Below are 10,790 nucleotides of genomic sequence, written 5' to 3' on the forward strand. Positions count from 1 at the left end.
TATTCAGTGAGATGAATAAACAGAGAGATCGGGCAATTAGAGAGAGTAGTGCTATAAGGCTGTCGAAGCCATCCTCTGTATTATTGAGTCCGTTTTGTCAGATAAATTCTGCTGATATAGAAACTGCGTAATCCAACTGTGGGTAGTTTGTAAATTGAACAAATGATGTAAATATTTGCCATTTATCAACAACTTCTATTCCATGTATATTTTTTTCCATAGTTAAACTATCTGTGCTGTTAAACTGTCTGTGCTGTATTCAAAAGCTGTATTACAGGTGGTAAAATATGAAGGAAAAAATCAAGGCATATATAAACGCAAATTATAAACTGTTACACACAACGCAGGTCTAATAATACACCCAAGATTGCATAAAATATACACCCAAACTGTCTGTGCTGTATTCAAAATGTATGAATTACAAGTACTAAAATATGAAGAAAAACATCAAATCAAATATACACCCATAACCTGCGAATTTTTACAGCTTTTGTTCTATATGTATCTATATATGTATCTATATGTAAATTGTCAATGAACAAAAATACACCCAAAAGAACAGTGCTTTTACACCCATATTCTCTAAAACTATACACCCAAAGAGTTATCCCCTGCTGCTGGTACCCTGAACTAATAATTCATAACGTGTCCTTGATATTGGCTGGAATTTGAATGCACCACTGATGCAGCATCAAACAGGTTTATCTGAATATAACACTCACACATTAGCTAAACTATTAACAAGAAAAATAAACTCAATCGCCACAAATTTAAAGAACATTACTTTTACCTTGCTTAAAACTTTCGTCTTCTTCTTCTTTGTGGCATTTGCAATCTGTTTGTCCAGCTTTGAACCTAGCCTATTTTTTGGACGTCCTCTTGTTCGAATCCTTGGCGGGCTTTGAAGCTCGTTAACGGATTCCAAGTTGGCGTCTTCGTGGGATAAAGAAGACGTCCCCTTCCTTTTGGCTTTTAATGATTCCATCTCGGCCATGACGTTATCGTACGCACGGTGCAGAATTGCAGTCAGCTCCTCCGATTCGGATGCAAATTCGCAAATATTTTGCGAACGAAAAACTAATTGGTCGAACCTCTTGCTTCTTGGCTCCATCAGTGGCTCGTCGTGGCTGCTCTTGATGTGTGTGTGTCGCCTCTTTACCTTCTTGCTCCATCGTTCCAGTATATATCTAGGGGACACTTGGCTTACTTGTTCGAAGCTTAACACGCTTAGTGCGTGACGGCACAGTATCCCTCTCGACTCGAATAATAAGCATTGACATTTTACCTCGGCTGCAACTGAGTCGTAAGTAACCACGAACTTGTTGAATATTGAGCTGGAAACTTGTTCTCCGACTTCGTATACTGAATAGCCTAGAGCGGAATTCTTTAATCTGGTGATGCAATTCGCCTTTCCTCTGAATCGCGCTTGGACTTCCCTAAACTTTGCATGAGTGTACGCATCTTGAAACTGAGCTTCAATGGAGGATTTGGTTGCACACAGTATGACCGTATGAAAATCTGCAGCATCTGATTCTCTCTCTGCTTGCTCCCTGCTTCCGAGGCAATTATCATATTGTTTGACGAACTGAATAAGCAAGCTGTTCCGGGTGATATACTTGTTAAAAAATGAATGCATGCTCTCGCTCCTTTGTGTGCTTATTATCCCTGCCCAGAAGTGGTGATCCAGATCGATAGGAACCCATATGTGACGGTGTTCATACAGATCTGCATAATACACCCAAACACAGACTGTAAATACACCCGAGGGAACATGCAATTTACACCTCTGCTGCAGATTTTAAAAAGACATTACCTGAAAGCCACTTGTTGTCCGCAAGACCAAAATTCAGCAGAAAATCGTTCCAATTCCTATCGAATGAGTCTTTGCTGTGAGAGTTTCAAACAACTTGGCTCATTTCTTGTTCAATATCGGCATGTCCCTTGTACCCGTTTAATTTTCTTGGAATCTTCTTCATGATGTGCCAAATACACCAACGGTGAACTGTTGTTGGCATACAGGCCTCTAAAGCCCTTTTCATTGATGCGCAATGATCGGTTAGAAACCCTTTCGGAGCGTTTCCTCCCATGCAACGAAGCCAGCATTGAAATAACCATTTGAATGATTCAATTTCTTCGTTCTTCATCAAAGAGCATCCGAGAAGTGTTGACTGACCGTGGTGATTCACCCCGACAAAAGAACCACAGACCAAATTATACCTGAAACAAATTACCATAGTCCAGAATGCAAAATCATTAGGTACACCCCAACAAATGCTTCGTATACACCCAATGAAACAGCCAATATACACCTCTACTGCGGATTCGTAAAAATAAATTAATTTAGCATCATAAAGAGGGACAGTTAGTTACCTGTTTGTATTGTAGGTGGTGTCGAATGAAATGACGTCTCCGAAATACTCAAAGGCAGCTCTGCTTCTTGCATCGGCCCAAAAAGCCAGCTTAATCGATTGATCCTCCTCGAGTTCGAGCTCAAAAAAGAAATTCAGATTCTTCTCTTTCATTCTCAACAAATATTTCCCGAATTCCTTTGCATCTTCTTGTTCGGAAACATTCCGCACTTCCCTGGTAATGTAATTTCTCACGTCCTTTTCGATAAAATTTAACTCGCGGTGACCCCCGGCAGCCGCAACAAATGATTGGTAGGTTTTGCTTGGTCTGATATCGGCCTCCTCGTTATTCTCTATCGTACGACGAATGGACATGCTTAGTTCCCTGTGCTGTTTGAGCATCTCTGCTTTACTTGGACAGCAGGGGTGTGAATGATCCAGCACAACCTTTGAAATGATCCAAGCACCGACATCCTTCAATGTGTGTATATAAATTCTTGCTGGACAGTTTAAACCTGCTGTCGGATTGGTCTTCTCGATCAGAGATATTTTAGATTTCCATTTTCCCTCTCTACTACATGTAATCAGTTGATTCTTAATCTCGTTTCCCTTCCTCTTTGTGCACCGAACTCTTGTAGAGAAACCTGCAGCCTTGGCGTAGTTCTTGTAAAATTTTCCAGCATCTTCAAGGGTGGTAAAGGTCATTCCAACCTTCGGAACAAGCTCGTCATCAACAACCGAGAGAGGCTGCACAATACACCGTGTCAGAACTGTGAATACACTCATAGATATGATTCAAATACACCCAATCATGCCTAATATGATACACCCGAACCGCAACAACTCAACTACAAAATGACCTTTAAAGCCATAAACTGTAAATACACAGGCTGCAGAATACACCATGTCAACAACTAAAAACACACCCAATCATGTCTGATATAATACACCTGAACAACAACAACTCAATTAAAATAACAAAAAACCAGTAAAGTGTAAATACACCCATACTTCTAGCAAAAATACACCCAAAATGGAATTGATCTACACCCGAGCGTCTGCTACAAATTCCAGATAATTAATCACAACTAATACATTGAATCGACAGATTCATGTTAACGTGTTAGTTTCACAGTCAATGTTCAGCAATTTTTCAACTACACAATGCTATACAAATTACTGAAAGAAAATTCATACTAATCCTATGTAAATCAAACCTTAGGAACTTCGTTAGATTCAAAATCATAATCCACTTCGCCTGGATTCAGCTGACAATCTGAGGTTGAATGATCCATTATCTTCAAAAAGAAAACGAGTTCAAACTTTGATTTCAGAAAACAACAAATCAAAATAGAAAACGAAGCTCGAGTTGTAGAGAGAGAAAAAGGTAACGTAAACGAAGAACATACCAGTGAGAAAATGAGAGGAAAAGAACGATGGAGAAGAAGGAGGGAAGACGCGCGAGAAGAAGAACAACCAAATCTCAAAATAACGAAAACGAAGAAGGAAACAATTATTTTAAATTTGGTAGTTAGATATATATAGCGCGTGTAATCAACGTATGTGGAGCAGCGCGTATTTTGGTTTTATTGTTTAATGAACTTGTAAAGCATACAAGCCCTAATAGCTTGTATGCAGAGCTTTTCCGTAATTTTAATTAATTTAATTTTATTTAATTTTAATATTTGTTATTAATTGCCGTGCTAAATGAAATCACCCCTGACTATTATGTTTCAAAAACCCAAAAACCACTCCTGGGATCACGGAGTACAAAATCAAGCCTGATTCAAATTTCCTCTTCCCTTTGGTCAAGCCCGACTCAAACTTCCTCTTTCCTTCGGTGGCGCAATGCATGGTTCTCTATAGATATCATTGACGGCGCTATCCCTGGCATCTTCGTCCACTATCCCTGGCCCTCCCTTCGAATCAACCTCCACCTCCAATATCTCCGGTACCATCCTCTTCATCTCCCTACACATCTTCGTCACCTCCACTCGCTCCTTCGACCGGAAGCAATTACAGAGACTGCACCTGGCTTCACCTGTTCAAGGCCAAGGTACCCCTTCTATCCAATAGCAGCCGGTTTATAATCCCAATCAACAACCTGTCCCAATTAACCACCGTCCTACTCTGCAACCAGTTCAACAAAGTTTGGCTCAACAACCTTTTGCACACATGTCCATGTCTTTTATCACTGACATCTGCGTTTTGGGATATTAAGTACCGTTTTAATGATTAAAGAGACTGCAAACTACACACTTGATCTTAGCCAAAAGGAGTCCTTGAACAATTATAGGAACATAAAAAAACATTCATTTAATATGAAAAAAAAACATCCTAATACTTAACAAAAGAAATATCCAGTTGTACGAGATGTCTCTGGTACGGATTTGAAGGGTGAATCAGGAACCCGCGGGCAAGGCTGGAGCCGGGTTGCTTGACTGGAGCGATGGGGGGCGGTACCTGCAAAGACACTCCGACGCTCAAGTCAAAATGGGTCTGGGAGGTATGAGGTGTGTGGAATGAATGATACCTGAGGGGACTTGGGTCCTCCTTTTATAGGTGATGGCCGTTATCTTATCTTATCTTGTTTGATTAGGATAAGAGAGATATTTGAATTCGGAAGTTGGTTAGGAGCCGTGAAGGGCCGGTTTTGGGCCTTGGGGTCGAAACGGGTTGTCACCGGATAACCGGGTATGCGGGATCCGTGGGTCGGATCCGTAATAGTTGCCCCCGCAGCGGGAGAGTGAGCGAGGTCGGTCTGTCGCTGGGAGACGTTTGTTATGGGCTCGATTTTTTCTCTATTGCCCGTGTGATTTCTTTGAGGTGAGGTCGGTTTCTCGGTTTTCGTATCGTGGAAGATTCGTCTGACCGTTTAGGTCTGACGTGACTCTTCCGTATCAGTCGCGTCTGTTGCGTTCTTCGAGGCGTTAACTTTTTTCGAGGGGGTATTTGTTGCAAGCTGCGTTTTTTCTTTTTTGCCCTCGCGTTTGCTTTGCTTTCTGAGGGTATTTTCGTCGTTTTGTTTTTTCAAAACCGTTTTGGTTTTCCTCCTTCAGTTCCCTCGTTTTGCTTTTACTTCTCTATTGCTTCTTTTTCCAACCAAAGCATTTCCTTACTCTCCATTTTTGCTTTTTGTGGTTTCGGTTGGTCTTCTCCTGCGGCACCTTTCCTTCGGGTTTTCTTCCTTTGATTTATCAGGTTAGCATTTCTCTTGTTTCTTTTTGCTTTTTCTGCTTTGTTTTCTGCAGTGTTTTGTTTTTGTTTTTGCTAAGTGTAGTTTTAGAGTAGTTTTGTGGTGTTTGTATGGTGGTTAGATAGTTTTGTTGGGTTTTTAGAAAGGGGTTGGCGAGAGTGCCACCGTATAATTGGTGGTGTGCGGTGGCGGTGTTTGTTTTTGGTTTTTTACCCGCCGTCGTTTTCTGCCGTGAGGTTTGGCTGACGGGGGTGCTCGTCGACATTTTAGGTATGGCTCGCCGACGGACGGAGGGTGTGAGGGCTCCGGTGGCCCCGGCGGGGGGTGTCCCTGACCTTTTTTCTTGGGTCACCAGTGATGTTTGGGGGACACCGTCGCGGATGACGGAGGCGGACCTCCAACGGCTCCGTGATGAAGGGGCTGTTTGTGGGGGTGGCGATGCCGAACGCCACTACGAGCTTGCCCTCCCTGGGATTGACGAGAGGGTTTGCTATACCAATCTCGACTCCCCGACAGTGCCGGATTGGATGTGGGTGTATGAGGCTATGTTTACCCGGCTTGGAGTTCGGCTTCCGTTTTCTTTGTTCAGCAGTTGTTGAACCGGTGCTCTGTGGCGCCGTCCCAGCTACATCCGAACAGCTGGGCGGCGATACGGTCTTTAGAACTTGTTTGTGATTATTTAGAGCTACCTGCCTCAGTAAATGTTTTTCTTTTCCTTTTCTTGTGTACTCTTCCGACTAAGGAGGGGAAACATAAGAAGGGGTATGTATCTTTCCGAGCTCAGCCTCATCGTCGGGTTTTCGGTTTGTATGAAGACTCCTTCCATGGTTTTAAGAGTGGTTACTTTAAAGTTCGTCCCGTGAGGGGGCATCACCTTTTTTGGTTGACACTGGAGGGTGAACGTCGGTTCCCCACTTACTGGAACTTTAAGGCTGGTCCGTCCGTGTTTACTCGGGTTTCGAAAGAGTTCTTGTCCTCGGAGGAGCGGGATATCGCTCTTGTTCTATGGCAGTTGTTTGGGGAGCGTCCTCTTAATCCTCGGGACGTGATGGGTGATCCGGTTGCTTGCCGGTCGTATGTTGGTGTGTGTCGTGTGTGTCCGTTCTTTACTTGTTTTTATGTTTTGTTTCCCGTTTTCGTAACTTGGGATTTTTGTTTCTTGTTTCCTTGCAGTTGAGATGGCTGGTGGCTTGACATCCTTGGCGCGGCTGAAGGCGGCGATGGCCCAGGAGGAGGGGTCGTCGTCCCCGGCTACTCTTGTTTCTAATCCTGCCGTGGAGTCTCAGCCGGTTTCTCAGGAGGTGATTTCCTCGGGTGCGCGGGCCGATGCTCAAGTTTCTCCTGGCCCCGCGAACTCTCCTGAAGTCGTCGTGGTGACGGCTGCTGAGGCTTCTCGGAAGAGAAAGAGGCCTGAGGACCCGAGCAGTGAGACTTTTGAGGATGAGGGTCTTGTGCCCAGCGTGATGGATCGATGCTTCGATACCCCGGGGTTTATTGATCAACACTTGATGCCTGGAACGGAGCCATTTTTTTATGGCTGCGATGTTTCGTTCCAGGCCAAGTCGGTGTATCGTGCCCTCCTCCGGTCTGCCGTTGTTGTTCGGAAGGCTGAGCCTATGATGGCTCAGGTCGGTTTGCTGGATAAGAAGCTTCGCCTTTCTCATGCTGAGGTAGCCAAGTTGAAGGGGGAACTTAAGGCTGCCGAAGCTGCGAGGGAGAGGGCTGTGAAGTCTTCTGAGGAGGCTGGGTCAGAGATTCTCCGACTTGTCGAGGTTGAAACTTCGCTTCTCTCTCAGTTGGCAGAGGAGCGGCAGCGGGCTTCCGATGTGGGTTCTCAGGCTGCCATGCTTCTCGCCGAGTCGGAGGCTCTAAAGGCCGAGGTTGCTGCCTTGAAGAGGGAGAAGACGGAGCTACTAGCTGATGTGAAGGATGCAATTGCGGCTACCGAGGAAACGATGAGGGCTCAAGCTTCAGTGTTGGCTCCTGGTATGGATATGTCCGTGATGGGGGCCTTCAAGACTGTTCGCGATGGTCAGATCGTTGATCTTTGAGTAGCTTTTATTTTTATCTCTTTGAATTTTTCTTTGAACTGTGTTTTTGGATATTTTCGGATGGCCAAGGGCCGTGTATTTTGATTTTGGAACACTTTATTTTCGTTTTAATGGTACTTTATTGGCCGTTCGGGCCTTTTGTATGTTCCGTTGTTTGTTTTTGGGCCGTCCAGGCCTATCATGTATTCCGTTTTAAGCTATTTCGTGTGTATTTTGGTTGTTTCCTCGGACCGTCGTTTGGTCGGGTTCTTTTGTGGATATCCGTGTGTTTGGGCCCGGGGGGGTGATCAGTCCCCCAGTTGCGGCCGTGTTTTTGTTCCGTATTTGGGATACTAAGGAAAATAGAAATAGCTGTTTTAATGGAATTTTTATTGATGGTTGGGCCTCGTTAAAACCCTCCGTTGGTGGCGGGAAAGAGTACCCGAGTTTGAAACTTAGATGAGAAATAAAAACTTAGAATTTGTAAACTGGTAGGAGAAGTACAAAAATAGAAATGATGGCAAGGGTGCGACCTTTGTAGGTTGGTCTAGGCGTAGTACCGTCGTAAGTTGGCGGCGTTCCATGTTCTCTGGACTTCGTCGCCGTTGAGCCGTTCGAGTTTGTACGCTCCTTTTCTGATTACAGCCTTGATTCTGTATGGTCCTTCCCAGTTGGGGGTGAGCTTCCCTTCTCCCGGAGTCGGGGGACCGATATCGTTTCGTCGTAAGACGAGGTCGTCGGCCGCGAATTCTCGCCGGATGACTCCGTGATTGTATCTCAGGCTGATTCTTTGCTTTAGGGCTAGCTCCCTGAGATGGGTTATGCTTCTTATTTCGTCAATGAGGTCTCGTTCTGCTTCTTCGTCGTTACCTCCGACCGTTTTCCTGGGACTTGGGTCTCCGATCTCTACCGGGATGACCGCCTCGATCCCGTATGTTAGTCGGAAAGGTGTTTCTCCCGTTGTTGTTTGAGGTGTGGTTAGGTATGACCATAGGACCGACCCGAGTTCATCGGCCCATAGCCCTTTGGCTTCGTCGAGCCGCTTTTTAAGTCTTTTGACGATTATTTTGTTTGCGGATTCTACCTGTCCATTTGTCTGGGGGTGTTCTACCGAGCTAAAACGGTGGGATACACGTAGCCCCTCTAAAAATTCTCTGAATTTTTTGTCAGTGAATTGGGTTCCGTTGTCCGAGATAACGATCTCGGGGATCCCGAATCGGGTGATGATCTGACGCCAGAGGAATTTTCGGCATTGGGTTGCCGTTATGGAGGATAGGGGCTCGGCTTCGATCCATTTAGTGTAGTAGTCTATGGCGACGATGAGGTATCTAAGTTGGTCGGGTGCCGTAGGGAAGGGTCCGACGAGGTCGATGCCCCAAGTGCCGAACGGCCGCTCTGCCGATATGGTGCTGAGCTGGTGCGGTGCGGCTTGGTGGATATTGGCGTGTCTTTGGCATTTGTCGCAGTTTTTAACTATTTGTATGGAATCCCGGATAACTGGTGCACGAAATTGTGATCTCCAGGCTCGAACAAATCCTGGTAATGGCTCCAAAGCTTGGTGCTTTGATCTTAATTCATAATTGTCACAACTTCGATACAACTAACCAGCAAGTGTACTGGGTCGTCCAAGTAATACCTTACGTGAGTAAGGGTCGAATCCCACGGAGATTGTTGGTATGAAGTAAGCTATGGTCACCTTGTAAATCTCAGTCAGGCAGATATAAAGTGATAATGGTGTTTTCGAATATTAATTAATAAAATAGGGATAGAGACACTTATGTAATTCATTGATAGGAATTTCAGATAAGTGAATGGAGATGCTTTCGTTCCTCTGAACCTCTGCTTTCTTGCTATCTTCATCCAGTCAGTCTTACTCCTTTCCATGGCTGGCTTTATGTGATACATCACCACTGTCAATGGCTACTTTCGGTCATCTCTCGGAAAAATGATCCAATGCCCTGTCACGGCACGGCTAATCGTCTGGAGGCATCACCCTTGCCAATGGCTTCATCTTATCCTCTCAGTGAATAATATGCTCACGCACCCTGTCACGGCACGGCTATTCATCTGTCGGTTCTCGATCATGCTGGAATAGGATTTACTATCCTTTTGCGTCTGTCACTAACGCCCTGCAATCGCGAGTTAGGAGCTCGTCACAGTCATTCAATCATTGAATCCTACTCGGAATACCACAGACAAGTTTTAGACCTTCCAGATTCTCTTGAATGCCGCCATCATTCTAGCTTACACCACGAAGATTCTGGTTGGGAGATCTAAGAGATATTCATTCTAGCTTATTTCATGTAGAACGGAAGTGTTTGTCAGACACGTGTTCATAGGGGAGATGGTGATGAGCGTCACACATAATCATCACCTTCATCACGTTCTTGGGTGCGAATGGATATCTTAGAAGCGAAATAAGAAGAATTGAATAGAAAACAGTAGTACTTTGCATTAATCTTTGAGGAACAGCAGAGCTCCACACCTTAATCTATGGAGTGTAGAAACTCTACCGTTGAAAATACATAAGTGAAAGGTCCAGGCATGGCCGAGATGGCCAGCCCCCTAAACGAGATCACAGGATCAAAATACAATCCAGGATGGTCTAAAAGACGTCTAATACAATAGTAAGAGGTCCTATTTATAATAAACTAGTCACTAGGGTTTACATGAGTAAGTAATTGATGAATAAATCCACTTCCGGGGCCCACTAGGTGTGTGTTTGGGCTGAGCCTAAGTGTTGCACGTGCAGAGGCCATTTGTGGAGTTGAACGCCAGTATTTGTGCCAGTTTGGGCGTTCAACTCTGGTTTTGGATCCTTTTCTGGCGCTGGACGCCAGATTTGGTCAGAGAGCTGGCATTGAACGTCAGTTTACGTCGTCTATTCTTGGCCAAAGTATGGACTATTATATATTTCTGGAAAGCCCTGGATGTCTACTTTCTAACGCAATTGGAAGCGCGCCATTTCAAGTTCTGTAGCTCCAGAAAATCCACTTTGAGTGCAGGGAGGTCAGAATCCAACAGCATCAGCAGTCCTTTTTCAACCTCTGAATCTGATTTCAGCTCAAGTCCCTCAATTTCAGCCAGAAAATACCTGAAATCACAGAAAAACACACAAACTCGTAGTAAAGTCCAGAAATGTGAATTTAACATAAAAACTAATGAAAACATCCCTAAAAGTAACTAGATCCTACTAAAAACATACTAAAAACAGTG

At 44.5% G+C, this 10,790-nt stretch overlaps 1 protein-coding gene across 1 annotated transcript; it reads right to left on the reverse strand.

Annotated features, from left to right (window-relative positions):
• Positions 1-1,898: 1,898 nt before the first annotated feature.
• On the reverse strand, positions 1,899-3,053 carry LOC148547467 (protein FAR1-RELATED SEQUENCE 5-like). Its single transcript, XM_088496275.1, has 2 exons — positions 2,371-3,053; positions 1,899-2,217 (listed from the first exon to the last, which is right to left on the reverse strand). Exons 1-2 carry the CDS (start codon positions 3,051-3,053, stop codon positions 1,899-1,901), a joined length of 1,002 nt encoding a protein of 333 aa, XP_088352401.1.
• Between the last annotated feature and the right edge of the window lie 7,737 nt (positions 3,054-10,790).

This window comes from Arachis ipaensis, chromosome B8 (genome assembly GCF_059453495.1).
Source record: "Arachis ipaensis isolate K30076 ecotype BB chromosome B8, ASM5945349v1, whole genome shotgun sequence".
Taxonomy (NCBI): Eukaryota; Viridiplantae; Streptophyta; class Magnoliopsida; order Fabales; family Fabaceae; genus Arachis; species Arachis ipaensis.